The sequence below is a fragment of the Siphateles boraxobius genome, unplaced genomic scaffold, assembly GCF_051911475.1.
Source record: "Siphateles boraxobius isolate OS27281-9 unplaced genomic scaffold, OSU_SipBor_1 55, whole genome shotgun sequence".
Classification (NCBI taxonomy): domain Eukaryota; kingdom Metazoa; phylum Chordata; class Actinopteri; order Cypriniformes; family Leuciscidae; genus Siphateles; species Siphateles boraxobius.
In genome coordinates, this window is record NW_027509181.1 from 8,303,583 (window position 1) to 8,327,372 (window position 23,790).

General features: G+C 37.4%; 1 protein-coding gene across 2 annotated transcripts in view; it reads right to left on the reverse strand.

Annotated features, from left to right (window-relative positions):
• Positions 1-23,790, reverse strand: part of arid5b (AT-rich interaction domain 5B) — a 134,027-nt gene that overhangs the window by 20,486 nt on the left and 89,751 nt on the right. For both annotated transcript variants that reach the window (XM_077206109.1, XM_077206107.1), the window contains exons 6-9: positions 21,251-21,372; positions 15,969-16,176; positions 12,226-12,278; positions 10,485-10,582 (exon numbers count right to left, since the gene is read on the reverse strand). In XM_077206109.1, coding sequence (XP_077062224.1) covers positions 10,485-10,582; positions 12,226-12,278; positions 15,969-16,176; positions 21,251-21,372 — 481 coding nt within the window. The remainder of the gene's footprint in view (positions 1-10,484; positions 10,583-12,225; positions 12,279-15,968; positions 16,177-21,250; positions 21,373-23,790) is intronic.

Genomic DNA, 23,790 nt, shown 5'->3' on the forward strand with positions numbered 1-23,790 from the left:
CAGAGCATATGACTAATATTTAACACGGCACTCCTGTGAGCGCGGATCCCGCTATTAGAACAACATCCCACAATCAATACTCCGGTTTCCTCTGCCCACTGAAAGAGCTCATGCACAAATAGATCTGATGATTTACATAAGCATTACATAATACAAAAGACTTGCATTTGAAGAATAGCATGTGGACATCCAGTGTTGCCATAGCAATGGAAAAATATACAAGTACCAATGTATCAGAAATACAGTGTGAGTACAAATATACTAATGTATCATATTATGTAAACTGACATTTCATAGACGTGGGTGGTTTCAAGTTTTAAACAAGTATTAAATCATTATTAATGTGATTTGATTCCAGTAAATTTCAGTGCATAAAGTCTCTCAGCACAAAAATAAATATGACACAGGCAGTATTTGGGTGAATCTCATGAAACAATTGAAGAATGTTCAGAATGTCATTTTATTTGTTCCATGCTGTGCACAAAGATAAATAAAGCCTATTTTAGGACCTTTTGTGACATTTTTATCACAGTTAAGCACATTTCTCCCCACAATTTTCATTATAAGTAATGGAAAAAGAGATTTTATTTATTGAGCATTCTTTATTTGATTCATTCATTATTTTTTTTTATTACATATTATTTGTGTCACAGTAGCATTTGTTGTACTGCCTTTCATTTATACAGATTAAAAAAAATAATGCATATATTTACTTTATTTGAAATAAAAATATTACTTATTAACATTACTAATTAATTAGCAATGAAAAATCATCAAAATAGAATAATGGTGATTAAAGCCAAGAAGTAAATATGTCAAATGATCCATTTGTGCAAACTGCAAAATATCTTAAGAGTGCTATTAATAGGCACTATATTTTTGATTTTGGGGCAAAATGTGACCTTGACATGGTTTTGAGTAGGTTTTTTTTTTTACCAGTGTGGTGGCATTATTTTCTTTAGATACATTTTTCTACAGGCTCAGCACTGTTCATGATGCACTTCTGCTTCTTGGTCACAAGATGGCGTAATACCCAGCTGTGACAGGCCCACAAAACAGGAAGTAAAACATTACAAAGAATCACAACCTCAACTGTTTCAAGTCTATTTTTAGCACGTTTGTCTTTGAGTGCGCTCTCTCATCTCGCTCGGCACCCATCAGGCCACATACCGAAAATAACTAAGACAAATGGTTGTTGACATCAACAATTTCATTTTCTCATTCATCTCATTCCACCGCTTTGGTGTTGGGGAGACGTGCCCGGGATCCGACATTACTGCTTATTAAACAAGCCGCCTGATGGAGCCTTAAGTTTACTTCCACAGAAGTGGCCCTAATGAGTGCTTGTCGAAATGCCACGAACCGTAAATTCTGACCACAGCAGCAGTAGACGACACACACAGCTAGATGGCAGTTCAGCAGGTTTCCAATGATAAACTGGCGTTAAAACAAACAACCCGAGGCCTGTTATTGGACATAATAGAGGTTACGGCCGAGCAAACCAACCTAAAACCAGCACGTTCATAATCACATCTGTACGAGCTGGGATTGAAGGGGGAAAAATATATGATATTTTTCTGCTTTTCTCCAGAGGGTAAAACTGTGAATCAATCATAGAGGTAGAGAGAATGTAAGCTGTGTGTGTGAGAGAGAGAAAAAGACATTGTTGCCCAAGCTACGCAGGACGCCTGAAAGGTTTTGTTGAGAAGTCGACCCTTGAACTAATCCAGACTCACACAGTTAAACAGCGAGGGGAAGGAACGCCGAAGCAGGCCTTTTGTCATTCCTGGCCTTTAGACCTTAAATTACCTCACTCACTCCCTTCAGGCTAAAACCCATTAACTTTCAAAAGCCAGCTTTAATTATTAAACGTTCTAAATAATGCGCAATGAGAGCCTGTGTTTTTGTAGTGTACGTGGTTTGTACAGAGACATCCTCCCTGCAAAATATTTGATTGTTGGAATTGGTTCTGTGATGCGGCTGAAATGAAAGCCACATTCCTGGGCAGTGATTTAAAGACATTAAATTAAAGGCCTGAGCTTGAACGCCGCTCAATCTTTAGCCCAAGATAAACACAGCACTTATTCTCTCAGTACAATGTGAGGTAATAAAGCATAAATAAGCCATACATGGATAAAGAAACTACATCAACATGGTGGTTGTTCCAAAACAAAGGCTTAAACAAAGCTTTTAAACTCCACATTATAAATACTCGGGGAAACGGAGCGTGCGGCAATACAGGACAAACCTTAAGACATGTTTAATATGGGTTAGTGACACAGTGCAGACTTTCCTAACTTTGCAAAAACTTTGTCGTCAATGTCAGCTGACAATAAAGTGACAAGCAATAATAGCCATCTTTTTTTTTGGTGTCCTAGCCAGCCACAACCATGACAAGCAACAAGTTTGATGGTTTCTATTTCTGCTGTGTTGTACTGGGAAGCACCTTTTCATTTTTTCTTGATATAAATTTAACCAATTCTAATACAACAGGAAAACCGATAAGCTATCGGACACACTTACAATGTATTGATATTCATATTAACAACTTCATTTAAACTAATATTTAACTTAGACAATTGCAATTTACCCATGTTGATTAACCGGAAAATTACCACGGACGAGAATCTATGAACCACATTATTAGACTGTTTTCTGAAGCTGCTCGATATATTAAAACCATTTAAAAATCCTAATATAGCATAGTGCTATATATGCTGAGATTCAGTTAAATGAATATATGCGCAAAATGCTACAGTAAATGCTACACCTTACGAATATTAGACCACTTTTTTTTCCTTTTTTTTTTTAGGACTACACGACTGGTCCACATGTTCTTTTTTCAAGAAATTAAAGTGGCTGTAACATTTCTATTGTAAAGATGTGGCCAAATATTAAAGATTAAGTGGACATTATATGCTGTTTGGCCAATATTTTGATCTGCTGTAAAGTGTAACAACAATCACAAGGCCATTGGCGTTCTCTGCAGGCATTTGTTATAATATGTACTTAAGTTGATTGTTTAGATTATGCATATTACATTATGTATTTTAACAGTGTTTTTTAATAAAACCAAATGATTACTTGCTTTTGAACCTTTATTTGAACCATTATTATTGCCTTATTGTTATTATACATGTATTTTAAATCATTTTAAAGGTTATTGTTCAACTATTTTTATTGTAAAAATATTTATTATCCAATTACTCGATTAATTGTCAATTTTGTTATTATATTGTATTTTATTGTTATTATACATGTATTTTTAATCATTTTAAAGGCTATTGTTCAACTATTTTTATTGTAAAAATATTTATTATCCAATTACTCGATTAATTGTCAAAATAATCGACTGATTAGTAATTATTTAGGGAAACAGTAAATTAGTTAGTAGCCTAATGAACAAATAAATACAATAAGAACAGTACGTTTTTCATTTTTTTTGTCAATATTCTACACTGTAAAAAGTAAAAATTAAGTTATGTGAACTCCATTACGCATGAAGCTTATTAACTTAATAAATTTAAGGGAACGGGTTTCCTCACTTTTTTTAAGTTAAGTCAACTGATCACTTTTTATAGTGTATAATATACCTTGCCAAGACAGCCATGTTGAATCACAGCCACATTATTATGTATTATATACTGTACACATGAGAAAAAAAAAAATGTTAGCCAGTCAGACAGCACTCCTGTATCGAATGATCAACGAATAATATTTTAAAATGTACCTTAGAGAAACATTTTTTCTGACAACGGGTGCTGGTTGAAACTGTCACATGTCTTGTTAAAAAAAAGAACAGGATGGAATCTTAGCAGGACAAATGAGCCTGTAAATCGACATGCAAATTGCGATAATAAACTAATTAGATCAAACAGGGATTTAATTAGGTTTTGTCAGCTTTCACAATCACAATGTCACACCAACACTCCTTTCCACTTGGTGAATACAGGCAAACGGTGTAAATACAGATAAACGGCTAATCATAAATAGATGTGAATCAATGATTGGCATTTCTAAGAGCCCAAATCGTTATCGTCAGACATTCAAGAGAACTCGGAGCAGAGATATTGTTGGATAATGCAGTGCATTTGCTAATGATTTGAGGGATAATAAATGCATACTGCTATTGTTTACTACAGCTGCAGTCTCAAATGAAGCGCAGATCTCTCAGGGGACAAAAACAGCCGATGCAATACTCCCTAGGAAAAAGCCTTCCCTTAAAGCCAGACCATTAAACTTCACTTAAAGGGCTTGCATTAAAATCTGTCATACTGGGTAGAGGTTCAAGGATGAGTTCTGTGAAGCGTGACTTGGTTGAATTTAGAGCAAACATTAATTCTAGGGGAGGATACAAAAATCAATAATCAAGAACTGCGAGGTATTGTACTATAAATCCCACAATGCAACTGCTATGTTTGGAATAGCATACTAACACACAGGTACTACTTAGTATTTCTACCATATGGAGATTACAAAATGTGCACATTTTCCCAAATTTGCAAAGCTGTAAAATGTAGCAAATGTTATAAAAAATTGAATTTCCATAATAATAATAATAATAATAGATAATTTTATTTCCAATATAACCATTAGATGACATTCGTTATGTAAATATATGCAACATATGCTGTTTAAAACTTTACAATAAGGTTCATTATACATTAATGTATTTACTAACATGAGCTAACAATGAGCAATACATTTGTTTCAGTATTTATTAATCTTTGTTAATGTTAGTTAATAAAAATACAGCTGTTTGTTCATGTTACTTCACAGTGCATTAACTAATACAACATTTGACTTTAATAATGTAATAGTAAATTAATATTAACTACGATTAATAAATGCTGAAAAAGTATTGTTCATTCGTAGTTCATGTTAATTAAGGTAGTTAACTAATGTATCTTTTTGTAAAGTGTCACCAAGCATTCTTTGTTGCATAATGCATTCACATTGTATGCAGTATACAGTATTTCCTGAAAGGTTTTATTCAGTAACTAGTAGGTTAGCATTCCATTTCGAGGCAGTGAATGCACCTATCAGTCGTTTTTTATATTGTAAGATAATATTTGTATTGTACATGGTACTGCAAATATTATTCAAACATTATGCAAATATGCATGAATCCTGAATTTAGGTAGTTCTGTAGTGCCGAGTGCATGGAGAAATATCTGTAGAGCTTTTTTAAAAAAAAGGGGACAGTAGAAATTCACACGGCAACAAAATGAACCTCAGCGATAGAGGGACTAAAGTTACATGACAAGGTTTATGGAATGCTGTTATCTGCACAGGCATTCATAAGCAGAACATTTTGGGAACAAAGATCTCTCTCTCTCTCTGGGAAAAGGAGGATTAAATAAATAAGCATGGGCCAGATTGATCAGTGCCACTGACCTATATAATTAAAAGGCGGAGGGGAGGGGAGGGGGGGTGTAATGCTGCAGTCTCTCTCAAGGTTATTGATGTCATATTTTATGACCTAATTTGTAATCTACATTTGATTCTCTTCCCCCACAACAAACATAGCCAAAAGCTAATCAGATAATACAGTAAATATCATTAGCAGCAGTTGGAGAACACTCACCCTATTTACTCACCCTTAAGCGGTTTCAAACTCGTACAACTTTTTATTCTTCTGAAGAACACAAAAGGTACATTTTTGAAGAATATCCTGGCTGCTCTTCTTCATACAATAAAAGTGAATGACAAAATGGCCAAAAACGCATCATAAAAGTCGTCCATAAAACACATGCTCTATATTTCAAGTCTTCTGAGGAATAGGCAGAAATGATGTTGTAATTAATTGATAACTTGTTAAAGTCAATTAGCCCGCAAATCTGTCATATGATTTTGTAATTGTAACACTTTATTGTAATTTTGTGGAGCATAACATGTCGTTTCCATTCACTTTCATTAAGGAAAAGCCAGTGCATTCTTCAACATGACCATCGTCATACAGGCTTGGGATGACATGGGTGAGAAAATGATAGGATTTTTGGGTGAGCTATTCCTTTAAATATTGATTTTCATTGATTTTACTGAGTTACAGCCATGTACCACATGATCGAAATCCATCTTCATGCCTAATTCATGACTTTCTTTAGAGTGCCTTCTTTCTAAGAAGAGTAATTCCACACAAAGTCAGTTCAGTCGGTTGCCCTTCAAAGGGTGGGAAAGTGCTTAACAGAAATCTTTTAAGAACTTATCATTTACCCAGAGTAGGGAGGGATGAAAAGAAAGACACACACACACACACACACACACACACACACACACGATCAAGGCATGTTCGGCTTGTTTTGCAGGAGTGAGGTCACTCATAAAAAAAATAAAAAAATCCAGACATCTTTATTCCCATCTGTGGACTCCTATGAAAAGCCACTTGAGCTGGGCTCCAATGAGCAGAGCTTGTAGCCGAACAATAGGTAGCTCGTCCCGAAACCGAAGACGAGCCGGTGAAGCGGCCGCAGATAATGCCTTTCACTCGCAAACCACGTACAGAATGGCTTCATTTGCTGGGCAAATTAATTCAATTAATTACTCTTGGTAGCAGCTGCACAAGTAGACACATCAGCACATCCCTGACTGTTTGATCAAGGTTATAACATCGAATTTTGGCAGCCTATTTTTCATTGAACAGATACATTATTGGTGGCTATTGACTCAGCACTAAGTTTGAAGGTGGAATGCTGCCAGGAACACAATCCCTGCCAACTCCACCTGCCCGGGCCCCACTAAAGCCCTCGATGAGCCAGACGGAAGAAAGAGACATGTCACACAAACCTTAAAGGTCAAACTGGATAGCTTTCAGAGCAAATACAATAACAGTGTCTCCTCCTGCCCTACATGCAGCATTTCAAACTGTAGTTCACAAGCACAAGCGTGACCACTGTCTTATATCACCATTTGAGTCATTTTTTATCTGTTTAATTTGATTTATTTATAGTAATAATCAAACTAATTTCATTGTATATAGAAAGTATGTATATAGAAAGTATGTATGTGTGTGTGTATATATATATATATATATATATATATATATACACACACACACACACACACTGTGTTTCTGTGGTTGTGCTACCACAGAAACCGAAAATTCTCGGGACAGCAACATTTGTCCAAATTTCAATCTTAACCGTTCTATTTCATCAGAAACGATCTTAAAACAGGGCTGTAAGTGTAAAATACCGAACTTGTCCTTTAATGTTGTCACTTTTTCCTGATTAAATAAACATTATATAATAAAGAGAGACCAGATGCAATTACACTATGTAATTAATGTTCTATTTAATACCAAGTATAAATCTCATCAAGTTAGTATTTTTATGCCTTTTAAAAACATTCTAAAAACCCCCAACAGTCATCATGTTTGCAGGCCATTTCAAGTTTGATTTTGACGTGACACAAAGCAGTGATATCTAAGTGATTAACACCATCATTTTCTTCATTCAAACCAATACGCGAACGCGCACGAAAACAAGAGGAAATATTTATCGCACGAACCAATCATATCCAATCATAAACGATCATATCCAGTCATAGCACGATGGAGGCATTGCCTCCTCTCATGTGACCTTCCCCCATTCATTCTTAATTGCTCCCCATCAAACCCAGTGCATGTGTCTGTTAAAAGTCAATGGGCTCAGGGAAGGCAAGAGAGATGCAGACTCCCGCTGTTACTTTACCTGCGACTGTCGCTGTTGGACGGTGTTAAAATTATTTATTTTGCAATATTTGCTTGTTTTATGTTTGTAATATCGATTATTTTCTCATCCAGTTTTTTTAAAGGAGACACTGCCTCCCTTGCCTGGGAGCGTCCCCTGATTTATATATGTGTGTGTGTGTGTATATATATATATACTGTATATATAATATACATTACTCCATGTTTCTTTGTCGCTCCATGAGTAAATAAAGTGAAGCAGTCCTTTTTTCGTTGCTCACTCAGCCCTATGTCAGTACATCCGTAAATGAACACAATTATAGAGACACTGTATAGAAACATTCATTGGTTTGGTGTGGTGATTCACCAATATTCCAGCAACCGAAAATATTTGACCTGATTTAAAAAAAAATTTATTTGATTTGGCTGGGCTGATTTCTTTTTTTTTATCAATCCTCATTTTAATGAACCGAGAGTCTATGCTGTTTTCAAAATACAGAACATTATGTGTTGCACGCTTAGCCGCCTTCCATCCAATATATATATATATTAATTTCGGGTTTCAGGGTTTCTGTAAAAAATTAATTTCAGTGCATCACTAGTTTGGTGTAGTATACTGCTGGGTAATTATATTATCCTGGATTTGTGGTAATATATTGTACCTAATCAATGCCTTAAACAATTTGTTTAACATTTGTTACTCAGTGTCTCATTGTTCTGGATCCTTAAGTCAAGGGAACCAAAGATTTATATATACAAGTCCTTCTCAAAAAATTAGCATATTGTGATAAAGTTCATTATTTTCCATAATGTAATGATAAAAATTAAACTTTCATATATTTTAGATTCATTGCACACCAACTGAAATATTTCAGGTCTTTTATTGTTTTAATACTGATGATTTTGGCATACAGCTCATGAAAACCCAAAATTCCTATCTCAAAAAATTAGCATATCATGAAAAGGTTTTCTAAATGAGCTATTAACCTAATCATCTGAATCAACTAATTAACTCTAAACACCTGCAAAAGATTCCTGAGGCTTTTAAAAACTCCCAGCCTGTTTCATTACTCAAAACCGCAATCATGGGTAAGACTGCCGACCTGACTGCTGTCCAGAAGGCCATCATTGACACCCTCAAGCAAGAGGGTAAGACACAGAAAGAAATGTCTGAACAAATAGGCTGTTCCCAGAGTGCTGTATCAAGGCACCTCAGTGGGAAGTCTGTGGGAAGGAAAAAGTGTGGCAAAAAACGCTGTACAACAAGAAGAGATGACCGGACCCTGAGGAAGATTGTGGAGAAGGACCGATTCCAGACCTTGGGGGACCTGCGGAAGCAGTGGACTGAGTCTGGAGTAGAAACATCCAGAGCCACCGTGCACAGGCGTGTGCAGGAAATGGGCTACAGGTGCCGCATTCCCCAGGTCAAGCCACTTTTGAACCAGAAACAGCGGCAGAAGCGCCTGACCTGGGCTACAGAGAAGCAGCACTGGACTGTTGCTCAGTGGTCTAAAGTACTTTTTTCGGATGAAAGCAAATTTTGCATGTCATTCGGAAATCAAGGTGCCAGAGTCTGGAGGAAGACTGGGGAGAAGGAAATGCAAAAATGCCTGAAGTCCAGTGTCAAGTACCCACAGTCAGTGATGGTCTGGGGTGCCATGTCAGCTGCTGGTGTTGGTCCACTGGGTTTTATCAAGGGCAGGGTCAATGCAGCTAGCTATCGGGAGATTTTGGAGCACTTCATGCTTCCATCTGCTGAAAAGCTTTATGGAGATGAAGATTTCATTTTTCAGCACGACCTCGCACCTGCTCACAGTGCCAAAACCACTGGTAAATGGTTTACTGACCATGGTATTACTGTGCTCAATTGGCCTGCCAACTCTCCTGACCTGAACCCCATAGAGAATCTGTGGGATATTGTGAAGAGAAAGTTGAGAGACGCAAGACCCAACACTCTGGATGAGCTTAAGGCCGCTATCGAAGCATCCTGGGCCTCCATAACACCTCAGCAGTGCCACAGGCTGACTGCCTCCATGCCACGCCGCATTGAAGCAGTCATTTCTGCAAAAGGATTCCCGACCAAGTATTGAGTGCATAACTGAACATAATTATTTGAAGGTTGAAATTTTTTTTTGTATTAAAAACACTTCTTTTATTGGTCGGATGAAATATGCTAATTTTTTGAGATAGGAATTTTGGGTTTTCATGAGCTGTACGCCAAAATCATCAGTATTAAAACAATAAAAGACCTGAAATATTTCAGTTGGTGTGCAATGAATCTAAAATATATGAAAGTTTAATTTTTATCATTACATTATGGAAAATAATGAACTTTATCGCAATATGCTAATTTTTTGAGAAGGACCTGTGTATATATAGAAAAAAAGTTAAGTAGGATAAAGTGATTAAACTTATAAAAATAATAATTTGGGTGTTCCAAATCTGCTGAGCTAATTCCGCAGGCACAGCTTTCATGCAGGGCTGCTAATAATATGGGGTATAAATAATAAAATCAACAGTGTCAGTGCATGTTTTTTAATGGGCACATCCTATCATCCATAAGCATACTAAAAAGCAGACCCACACAGAATTTCACAGAAAAGTCAGCAGATTTCCGCAGAATTGCAGAAATGCCTCCTTGCCTCCCTAATTTTTTTGTTTTGTCTAATCATTCTTTCAGCTACCAATAGAACTTTAATACTCTCAGCATCGTTTAACACATATTACCATATTTAAATCAATTCCACCAAATTCCGCAATCTAAGAAATCCCAGAAAATGCAATCTGACCTGACTGAGGAAATGAGAAGACATACCTCTCGTAGTGTCTTCGTGTGCACGTGGCGGCACTAGTGCTTCCCGGGTTGCCGCCCAGTTCATCATATACATTTTTCCACTGGCGTCGCGCTGTGATCTGCAATGGGAAGGGGGAGTCCATTATGAAAGACAAAGATGTTCATGTAATGGATGTGTGCATGGAGCAGAAATGAAATAAACACAGATATTAGCATTCCACTAATCATGCATTAAACATGTATGCTGGGCTTTCTTTATTGTTGAGTGATGAAAATAAGAAGGTCACTTGATGCATATTAAACAGATCCCGTAAGCTTTATATTATAAATGACACTGAGCGAATGATGTCCCATGCAAGGTCATTAGATATTGAGTTTTTTAAATGAAATTTATGTATGCATACTCTTAACTAAAGAGGAAAAAAGAAAACGCGTAACAGATTAACATAATTCACATACACAGCGATTAATATTCATGAGAGACCTTTAGTGCATTCAGTGTACGAGGGTTAAAAGATTTTTAATGGCTGTTTCCCTCAGCTAATGGCTGACTCTCTCAATAAAATGCATTCCGTGGAAAACCGCATGCATCAAGTGCTGGGGAATTAATGCATGAGCGATTTGGTCGCCGGAGCCAATATATTCACCACAGACTAGTTACAACACAAATAAGAACAATATTCTCAGAGTGTTCCAGAATACCGTGTGACCCAATGTCCACGGAGACCTAATCACTACAATCCATTCGACTGCAGAAACACTTCAATTAAAATATCGTTGACCATGAGCTGTACTTTCCTTCGGTAACTTGACTCACTGGGTAGGGCATCTGCTGTCTCCTACGGCGTTTAATGAAGCGTTTGCCGTTTTGACAGCATGAGAACAGAATCGCCCCTATGGCCTCTGCTGCCTTCTCTAAACTCCCTCAGTCATAATAGCCCTTGACTGCGGTTTGTTTTCACATCGCCATTGTGTACGAGGCAGGTTTCGGGTCTGGAGTACAGTTGTGGTATTAAAACTGTATTAAACTAAACTTCAACCCCAGGAAGATCTTTTTGTGCAATATAAATGTTTCTAATGACATCATGACTCCTCCTGCACAATGATTTTTATTACAGATGTTAGTTGCATTTAAAGCCAAGCATTCTGTGGCAAAGAGAATCCAGGCAGCCAAAGGACAAAAAAATGACTGTTCGCTTAAAAAAAAAAAAAAAAAAAAAAACCCGGGAAGCCGTATCAATACATCGGATGAAAAGAGCAAAGGAGCGAGAAGTGACTTCCTGTTTGCTTTTAATCTGAATAACTTCAGAGTTGATGAATGAGTACAGAGCTGCTGAAAATATTGAATAGCTGTTCACATAGAAGGGACTTTAATGTTTTCACCATATTTTAGCAGAGCAGATGTCAGATAAGCTGCCAAGCGAATTCCCTTTATTGTGCAGTTCGCTTGTTGCACAATAATAGTCCCTTAAGAGCCTCAACATGGGTAGTGAACAGGCCCCAACCAATTTCCTCCACCGCAAAAGGGTTACACGTGTTTTCCACTTGTAGATTTTATAACAACTGCGAGCGCTCTGGCCAAATTTGGATGTGAGAAAGTTCCGCATCCAGGCCAGAGTCTAGTAAACACACATTACATGGCAGGCTGGAAAAAAATGAAACTCTTGATTTTTTTTTTTTTTTTTTTGGAATCTTTCAGAGCCAAAGGAAAAAGCGTGCTGCCAAAGGCACTGAATTTCAAACAAATTGTGTAAACACTCACCACCTCGTATCCTCCCAGTTTCTGAGCCGCTTGAAACATAGTCCAAAGGTTTACTGTAAGAAGGATAACAAGGATGACGATTAGTTCCACAGGAGAGCAGAAGGAAATGTTCGTATAGGTCGTATTTGGAATAACATACTACTATACTATGGCATCAGCAGTGTACAGTGCGCATGAGAATTTTCCCATACACGGAACACCCGGATGTTCTACTATATGCAAAAATGTACAGTATTCAGTATGCACTGATGTATCCCACAATGCAATGCAGTAAACTTTCAACTTGACGTTCCATTTCCAGTGTGGTCGTTGGACTGGAAGTAATTATACATCCCATTTGACTCATTATTTGATCCGACTGCCCAAAATTTTGACATTTAAATTAAAAACGGCAAATTATTGTTCCATTTTGAAGATGATAATTGTATGCCACTCACTGGCAAAAATAATGAGGTCATGTGGCGTCTATGTAACATTACTGTAAAATAGGCAGTTCAAGTCAAGTCAATCTTATTTATATAACGCTTTTCACAATACACAGTTCCAAAGTAGCTTTACAGAAAATCCTGATGTTAATGTTTGTAAAATCTTAATATCTTCATGCCTCACAGTCTCATTAAAGCTGGGCAATAACTTAGGTTTATATTTTGCAATGATATAAACAATTAAGCATTTGACATTTGATATATAGTACATATAAAAATGGTATGCAGTATATATATATATATATATATATATATATATATATATATAATGCCTACTTTTTCAATACAAACTTTTAAATAATAGTAGACTGGATATATAGTGTTTACTAAGCAATATAAAGTACTCTAACATTCCATTCTGAACACAGCCATTTTAACACCCTCTTCAAATCAATCGAACATCAAATAAAAACTTGAAACGCTTGTCGACAATCCATTCCCTGTCATTTAATTTTCGTCACATGAATGCTAATGCTAAGCAGGGGCCCTCTTAGAGAGTGAGCGAGATGAAAACGAAATAAATTTGTGTCAGTTTAATGAAGCAGAGCTGTGCCACATTTATGAATAAGGCACAGCAGAAATTAATGACAGACTTTGCGGCTGGCGGACTAATCAATCAAGATTCAATCGCCGCGAACACAAAGCTACGGCATTCGTCAGAGTGAGAGCGGTGTTTTTCTGTCCTCATATCAGGCCATATTGATTTTTGCCTCCTCCCAATAGCAACTTCTGATGGACTGTCGTGTTACGGGGTGAGTTGTTTTTAAGTCAGCTGAATGACATTAAACGTATAGCCGAGAGCTGCTTTCTGGCACTTTGATACATCAGCAAAAGTACAAATTCTGCTAGGAAATTTCTTTTGTAAAAAAACAGCTAGTCACAGGGGCAGTTCCCCCTAAAGGAACAACTTTGCATCGTTTATACCCCTAAATTTCAAATCTTAGTATCTTAAAACCATTTTAGTTTATTTTCTTGTCTTGTCCTCAATGTTATTTCCTTTCTTTATGCGATTTTTGTCTTTGTTATGTCTCTCTATATGTTTAGATTTTACATAGTATACAGTTATTATACACTAACCCTGTTACCATATTTTTTTTCTGTAGAGCTGTCAACCCTATCAACTCTTGTTACCTTTCTTTATCTCCCAACATCTCTTAAAATCTATTAAAGGGTTAGCTAATTTTCAAAAATGAAAATTCTGTCATCATTTACTCATCCTCATGCCATTCCAAACCAAAAGATCTTCGTTCATCTTTGAAACATGAAGATATTTTTAATGAAACCTGAGAGACTTCTGTCCATCAAGAACTTGCACACATCAAAAATTACATAAAGAGATTATAAAATAACTGTAAATGAATCAAGCAGTTTAAAGTCTTATATAGCGATTGTGTCTTTGGACAATTTAGGCTATTATTCATATATAAGCATTGATCAACACATACATAGAGCACATCAAATATGATATGCGGAAGCTTAAAAGTGCTTGCTTGATGTGGGAAAACCAATTAATTTGTTTTATATTTCATGTGCTCTGTGTGTGTGCGTTGATCAGTGTTTATTAATGACAGATTTAACAGAACAATAATAGAAGTTTTTGGGTTGAACTATCCTTTAATTCAGCTTGAGATGACACAAAGCTGTTTATTAACACTTTAATCAACACATTATTTGTCAGATGGAATGTTTAATTTGTCCCAAACACTTTGAAGTCAGGAAATTGATGCCCGATTCATTGCTTTCATAGAAGTATGAATCACCCTCCACAAAAAGTATGTGTCACAATATATGAGGGTTAAAAAAGGTTTATAGCCTAATGACGAGCATCTGTAGTGTGAGTAAGAACATGGCAGAGTACGTCTCTTCTGCTCTCCGGCTCACGCAGAGACTCCTACACTCATGTGTGCATCTTGACGTAGGACAAATATGTCCCTATTTGTTCATGGATAACAGCAAATGATCCTTTTATATAAAACTCAAATAATAGGCTTTCAGTCAGTCAACAGATTTATTCCATAACGTAATAAGGTGCCTTGCTGGTACCAAGATAATTAAAATGAAATCCCACAAATAGCGCTTTTACCTGCTTGAAGTTAATTCCAATGGAGATTGGTGTTAGCATGTCGCTAAGCTAATGATGCAACACTCAAGCAGAGACGATATATGATACATCAGCCTGATCTATTTTTAATTAATATTTGCAGTATTCATTGATACACAATTATATTTCTCTTGACTCAATCTGCTACCCAAATGTTTTTTATTTTTATTTTTCATTGAATGTGCAATGCATTCTAGGATTGCCTATTTTAAAAGTCAGGATAATTGTGTGTTTTAGGCAGCTGACTAGGTTTTTGAAGAGAGCTATTATTTAGTGATATGTGTAGTCATGAATACATCAAGATTCAGGCTAGATGTTGGCATGTGCATATTTCTATGCGGAAATGTAATGTTTTTGACTGACAACAGTGTTGAAAGTCAAGGGGAAAGATTATGAATAATAAAATCTCTGCTGTCTGCATTTAAATAGTAACAGATTGCTTGCATACTTTATCCGAGTTGAGCGTTAAGCTACTTGTTTATTCACACTGTGTACTGCAGGTCAGAGCTGGATATGTTATATTAAAGCGATCCGCAGAGCTGCCAGGGAATAATTGTATGTATATGTTTTTTTTAAGTTGTGTTGACCTACTTTGCAACTTTGAAATATAAATTACACAGTTTTTTCTGTTTTGGGCCACTGCGAACACTGCAGGGTGTTTAGTGTGAACTGGAAGGACACATAATCTCAAAGACATTTTCTCACACTCTAAAGTCTTTCCAAACCGTATTGTTTTTTTCTTCTATGACACAATATTAGCATTATAAACAGCAAATGCCATCAGTTCTTACATACCACGTGACTGCAAATGAGATCCGAAAGCCTCAGTAAACAGCTTGACTGTATAAATCACCATCCATCTTGTATGCAAAAACAGAAGTTCAGACATTCTACCTAAGATATCCTTTTGTGTTTCACGAAAGAAAAAAGATCAGGTTTGGAATGACCCTTATGAGGGTAAGATGACAGAATTAGCTTTTTTTTTTGTTGAGGAAATAGATACTTCCAGCATGCTTGACTTTTTAAAATAGCATCAATTTCGCCTTGAACTAGTGACCATAAAATGGCACACACATTTTTTTTCAATTTGGCTCTGAGGTTGATGATAAAACTAGCACTTGAGATCTCTAGAGCTCTGGTTAAGAATCTGTACTCACTCTGTTTGAAGCCCAGGTACGGTATCCTCTCAATGGGAGTTTTCCTCTCTTTCATGTACTTATACAGCGCCACCAGGAAGGCCTGCTCATCTGTGCGGCACTCCTCACCTCCTTCAACCTTCGGTTTGTCCTCGGACGACACTTTTTTCCAACTGCTGCCACTATTGCTTCTGGGCTTGGGCAGTCCTGATTTTGAGTCCACCTTCATCTAAAAATCACATAGCAAAAATAAATATTTAATAATATTGAAAAGGAAGCTTGGTCTGTCTAGGTGGATAACATCAGATCTACTTTAGACCTGCATCAAATAAATATCAAAATATCAAAAGATAATGAATATTTTAATGTACATCAGTGGCTCTCAGAGTTTTATTAGTTATTAAATCAGTGATTTTGAATTAATCTTTTTTTGTTGTTGCTTCATCACTAGAATTTTTTTGTCCTCAATCAGTATTACTGTCTTGTTTTACAGTAACATTAAGAACAATTCTTCAAACTGGATAAGTTGTCATCACTTATTGTTTTTGCTTTTTGCTAACACCACTAATTATTGTTAGTGTAGATTTATGCTTAAAAATATGCCACTGGGGTCAAAATAAACTTAATTCAAGATTGTTTTTATTGTTTATGTTTTTTGCTAACACCCCTAATTATTGTTACTATAGATTTATGCTTAAAAATTAATTTGCCACTGGGGTCAAAATAAATCAACTTAATTCAAGATTTTTCTCTTATGCTTATCAAGGCTGTATTAATTTGATCAAAAATACAGTCAAAACAGTAATATTATTACAACACACACACACACACACACACACACACACACACACACACACACACACACACACACACACACACACACACACACACACACACACACACACACACACACACACACACGTACACAAAAGGCCTATTTCTCTCAAATATTGTTCACAAATCTGTCTAAATCTGTGTTAGTGAGCAATTCTCCTTTGCCGAGGTTATCAGTCCACCTCAAAAGTGTGGCATATTAAGATGCTGATTAGGCAGTATGATTATTGCACAGGTGTGCCTTAGGCTGGCCACAATAAAAGGACACTTTTGGGGGGGGGGGTTGGTCCACTCCTCTTCAATGTCTGTGTGAAGTTGCTGGATATTGGTAGGACCTGCAACACGCTGTCTTATACGCCGATCCAGAGCATATTAAACATGATCAATGGGTGACATGTCGGGTGAGTATGCTGGCCGTGCAAGAACTGGGATGTTTTCATTTTCCAGGAATTGTGTACAGATCCTTGCAACATGGGGCCGTGCATTATCATGCTGCAACATAAGGTGATGATCGTGGATGAATGGCACAAAAATGGGCCTCAGGATCTCATCAAGGTATATCTGTGCATTCAAAATGCCATTAATAAAATGCACCTGTGTTCGTTGTCCAAAACATACGCCTGCCCATACCATAACCCCACCGCCACCATGGGCCACTCGATCCACAACGTTGACATCAGCAAACCGCTTACCCACATGACGCCATACACGGTGTCTACCATCTGCCCTGTACCGTGACACCCGGGATTCATCCTTGAAGAGAACACCTCTCCGAAGTGCCAGATGCCATCGAATGTGAGCATTTACCCACTCAAGTCAGTTACGACGACGAACTGCAGTCAGGTTGAGACCCCGATGAGGACGATGAGCATGCAGATGAGCTTCCCTGAGACGGTTCCTGACAGTTTGTGCAGAAATTCTTTGGTTATGCAAACCGATTGTTGCAGCAGCTGTCCGGGTGGCTGGTCTCAGACCATCTTGGAGGTGAAGATGCTGGATGTGGAGGGCCTGGGCTGGTGTGGCTATACGTGGTCTGCAGTTGTGAGGCCGGTTGGAAGTACTGCCAAATTCTTTGAATTTGTTGAAAGATGGACATTGGAGACCGCTTATGGTAGACAAATTAACATTCAATTCACGGGCATAAGCTCTGGTGGACATTCCAGCAGTCAACATGCCAATTACACACTCCCTCAAAACTTGCGACATCTGTCACATAAAACTGCACATTTTGTGGCTAGCCTAAGACACACCTGTGCAATAATCATGCTGTCTAATCAGCATCTTGATATGCCACACCTGTGAGGTTGATGGATTATCTCGGCAAAGGAGAAGTCCTCACTAACACAGATTTAGACAGATTAGTGAAAAATATTTGAGTGAAATAGGCCTTTTATGTACATAGAAAAAGTCTTAGATCTTTGAGTTCAGCTCATGAAAAATGGGGGCAAAAACAAAAGTGTTGTATTTATAATTTTGTTCTGTATATACGCGTGTGTGTGTGTGTGTGTGTGTGTGTTTGTGTGTGTGTGTGTGTGTGTGTGTAATTTATTCCTCTGATGACGAAGATGAATTTTCAGCATCATTACTCCAGTATTCAGTCAGTGTCACATGATCCTTTAGAAATCATTCTATGATGATGATTTGGTCCTCAAGAATAATTTCTCCTTATTATAAACAATTGTGTTGATAATTGTTTTGTGGAATACGTGATAAAGAAGTTTCAGGACTCTTTGATAAAAAGAACATTTATTTGATAGAGAAATCTTTTGAAACAATGTAAGTCTTTACTGTAACTTTTGATCAATTCAATGCGTTCTTCCTAAAGGATTATTATTATTAAGTAGTATTATTTATAAAAAAACAAACAAACAACACATTCTGATCCCAAACCTTCGAATGGCACTAAAAACAAGCCAAAACACAGATCAAAGTGATCCCCTCCCTCCAACTCCCCAAATTGTTTTAAAGAAAAAATCAGAACCTGTGACCAACTGAGAACCACTGGTTTACATACTGATTGTTTTCAGTTCTTTAAGAAATGCTGTGCATTTTCTAAATACCACGACAAACTTTCAAACTCTTGAAATAGCTGTTCTGACCCAGGGGTGAGTGTCAGAGAACAGTTCTGGAGTCAGTTTTACAGTGTCAGGCCTCACCATGCTGTCACATACTACAGTCATCGCTGGCCCACACACGTCTGTTTAGCCATCTGTTCCCGGTAATCAAGAGCATTTATTTTCCAAAAGGAGTTATCAAGGCCAGTGGAATATGTGAACGAATACAAAAAAAGAAAAAAGAAAAATCAAAGAATGAAAGTCTGAAGCATTAGGTTACGTTGACAAGAATTAAACACTCCCTGGAAGCAGTATAACATGAGGTGTTTTTTTATGTACATGTGTGCATGTTCTCTATCATATGAGAGCTATTACAGAACCAAATCCTTTGTTTTAATAACTATTTATTTATATCACGGAGGCCAAACTACTCTGCTTAAAATAGTTTTTTTTGCATGCCAAATATTTATACCCCAGGGTAATCCTGGGTAAAGGGGTCAAATCAAATTTATTTGTATAGCATTTTTCACAATACATGTTGTTTCAAAGCAGCTTTACAGAAAATCATGGTGTTACTGTTTGTAATATATCCATGCCTTAATATCTTCATGCCATTTAGCAGATTAGAGCTGGGCAATAATATGGTTTACATTTTGCCACGATAAAAGCGATCAAGCGGTTAAGATATGCTATGTGAATTATATATATATCTTTATGTATGGAGATAAAGTTGGGCATACTTATATACCCAACTTTCTATAATGAGCTGGACGATAATATAGTTACATTTTGTGTAAAAAAAAACAAAAAAATCAGGCACTTAGATTAGCTATAAAGCACCGTTGCTGTATGTGAGCGTACTGTATGCGCATAAAGTTGGATATTACATATATCCTTTTTATATATAGAGCTGTGTGATAATACAGTTTACATTTTTCAATGTTATAAACAATCATGCAGATGAGCTATAGAGCTACATTAGATCACATCTTAAAAAAACAGAGTCAGGGCCGGTTTAGATCACTGCATGTTTTTAAGGTTTTCAACAAAGCTGGAGTGAATTAGCTGCTGTTTTGCTGAACAAATATTCATCCAGATGAGGAAGACCATAAAACACTGCCCTCATGCTGGCAGGAGAATGGACAGGAAATGACATGCAAGGGCAAAGGTTGATAAAATAACAAGAAGGAAAACAATTGTAGCCCATTAGTCAAACATGGGAATCTGAAGTAACAGTAACACTGAATGCCAAACAACCGGAAAAGGAGGGAAGTACTTCAGATTGATGGATTGAAACTGAGACTGAGCTAATCATATCTAAAAACTAACTAACTAAAAAAAAAAGGTGGGTTTTGCATTGAAAGACATGCAGAAAATGAAGGATGCCCTATATTTCTGTGACCAGTGTACTGAACAATACCACTGCTTATGTGTTGAAATTATCTGCATCTGCACTGATGATATTAGAAGCTAACTTTTTTAAAGCTTGTTTAATTTTTTTACCTTTATTATTATTTTATATATTTTTATTTTTCATTTTTTAAATTATCCAGCTTTTTATAGTATTAATTCACGGTATTAATAAATAAAAATTGTCACAGTTGGCCAAGTCAAAGTCTGGACTTGAATCCTATCGAACAAATTTGGGATTTAGTGGATTCAAAGACAGATCTTTGAGAACAACTAGAAACTATTTGTAAGTCAATACCAACAGAGACTGTGCAAACATACTGTACATAAAAACAATGCCAGCAAGAATGCAAGCTGTTATCAAGGCAAAAGGAAGCCATACAAAATATTCAATATTTTGGTTATTATGTGTGAATAAAGACTATTTAGTTGTTTCAGTTTGTTATTTCAGTTAAGTTTTTGACAGATTCCTAAAATATTTGTGTTTTCTCTTTATTATGACAGGTGGTCTAATAAATTTGTTAAGCACTGTATATACATTTAAAACACTAGCCATTGCATGATTTGCTGATATGGCCCAGTGTCTACATATTTCTTTATTTTCTACACAAACTTTCTTCTTGTCTAAATGGGGATTATTTCTTCTGCAAAGTGGACCAGACCTTATGCTGACAGTTGAAAAGTTTGATACTCTGGGAGCCTAGATATTAGTCATAATATAAAAAGAATTATCTTCACAATTTCAAAAGAATTATCTTCACAATTTCAATACGGGGTGGTGTGGCAGTTCAATATGGGGTGGTGATGGCGCAGTGGATAAGACACATGCCTTTGGTGTGAGAGACCCGGGTTCGAATCCACTGTGAGACACCAATGTGTCCCTGAGCAAGACACTTAACCCCTAGTTGCTCCAGAGGCCTGCGACTTCTGACATGTATAGCAATTGTAAGTCGCTTTGGATAAAAGCGTCAGCTAAATGCATAAATGTAAATGTAAATGCAATACCTTGAAAAGAGATTTTCCCTCCACGCCATTGGGCTCCTTGGCAGCACCGCTCTGCCCCTGCGAGTCTCGCCGCTGGGAGATGGAGAGCTTCTTCTTCCGGGGCCGGCCCTTCAGGTTGGGAGCTGTGGACAGCAGAAGACCAGTTAGAGCCGCCACTGACAGCCATATGCACCCACAGTCCATAAAGACCCCTGACATCTGCTCACTGCACTATAGCACAAATAGGGAAACATGACAATGGATAAGCCATGTCTGTGGCGGACACGCATAAACTACAGCCAACATTGTTCCACCAATTGGTTGCTTGACAAGTGATCCCTGGAGCCATTCCAGTGACTTACATTGCTATAAATTATATTTCCTCCTCCTTCATTCTGGATATTTTTTCATACTGGATATTCATATTGAATGGCACTCAGGACTTAATTATCCTGAGACAAGGTCAAAATGCTGTCCATCACTGTTACAGGCATTCTTGGTCATCAGTTCCAAATCATTTTCATTATTATTTCGGTCTCCAAGCAGGAATGTTAGATAATACACATGGTAATGGTAAAGGAATTCACGGAATGACAGGATGTGTCAACAAGCGGAAAACTCAAACAAAGCCTGAAGGGCAAATGAATAAAATCCCTAATACGTCATCATCACATCTCAAAATAACAGCGTAAATTGAAGTGGGTACAACCGGGTCAGCCTTAAAGGACTAGAATGAATATTCTGTCATTATTTGAAAAAATTCACTCACTCATGTTGTTTCACATATTCCCAAATAATTAAACTTTCTGTTTGACATGGCACAACTTACCCCAATGGGGCATGTGCCACTTCACCCCTTCACTTCCCTTGATCTCCAGGAACAGGGGGGAATTCCAAACGGCATTTTTGCACCCTTGAAGGGGACTTCGGGAAGGGGCACAGGGCCCTTCCACAAGTCCATTAGCAAAGGGAACATGCGGTGGTCACTGCGAGGAAGTAATTTAATCGTTTATGGTCATGTGACCCAGGGTGGCGAATCATTTCATGATGTGCCCTGCTCCCTACTTCAAGAGGGCATAGGGATGCTCACTTTTGCACAGGATTTGGCACCACTGCTTTAAGACATAACCCATTTACCTTACGTGTATTTACGTGAAATACTCGCCAAAAGGGTCCTTTATACATAATTTTGTGCGCGTTTGACCATTTAAGAGCATCCGCTTAACCATATATGCACAGAAAACCGTCTGACAGACAGCGTGCAAGGAACTAATTATGTTTCTTTCGCAACTTCACTCTTAAAAATGAACGTTCCAAAATGGGGTTTTCGCAGCAACGCCATAGAAGAACCATTTTTGGTTCCCCAAAGAACCTTTTAGTGAATAGTTCTTCAAAGAACCATTTTTCTTAGTGTGAAGAACATTTTAATAATCAAAAGAACCTTTTTTCCACTATAAAGAACCTTTGGTGCAACGGAAAGGTTCCAAGTTTCTTCATCCTTCAATAAATAACATTTATTTTAAAAAATGTATTGAGCTTGAATGGTTTAAATCGCTTGAATGTTTAAACTGGCAAGGCTGAAAAATGCTTGCAAAAACAGACACATATGATATGCATAACCATGTGTAACTCTACCGGGTTGACAAATTTCTACCTGCTGATCAAGTCATCTGTTATATCGCCCACCCCTAGTGATGACCGAGTGAACAGTCTTTCGGGCCAGAGAAAAATCGAATGTTTCACATTTCCAGAAGTTTCTATAAGCCCATTGTGCACCTGATGAAAGCCATCAAAGCATCACCAGCATCCAGCTGGAAAATGACAACAACAAGCAAGAGTTCAAACTCAGAGCAACGAGAGGCAGGAGGAGCTTCTGACACAAGGACAGGTGCTCTCGAGCGCAGGTTCAGTGCGGTCAGCTGGCACTACATTCCATGTGCGCTGATGATTAAATCATTGTCAAGGTTACACAAGGCCCAACGCTGCGGCCACAACGCTACACTTGATCTTCCAACAAAGCTCAGACTGGCAACATGATCTGTTCTGGGAAAAGAAAAGAAAGCATTACCTAATCAGCTGGAGAAGAGCTTATTTTATTTTATTTCTGGGTTCTTTACTCAACACGCCGCCTTTTTTCATCAAATTTGGCGCATGCAGCATTGGGGTCAGAAAACGGCGCATCAAACGAATCCATTTGTTCATAAATAAACATTTATGTAAGAAGCCTTTTCGTCACCTTGGCAACAGGCAGGTTGTTTACTTGGCTGCTGTGGCCATGACAAACACATTTGCGCAGGCATTCGTGGGCTCGGCAGAGGAAAGGCTTACGTTTATTGAGGAAATGAGGCCGCTTCTCTCTTAAATGTCACTTTTCCTTTGTTCCTTAGACTAATTCACTCTGCATTCGTATTTGCCAATTCTTTCCCTTTTAGCTTCCACCCCACATCACAATAATTTGAATTCCAGCCATGTGAGTAATGTATTACTCATGACTGCTGGAGTACATTAGCTCCTTTACTTCACGCATGCTATCCCGTGTTGAGCTCTCCAATATGAGCACT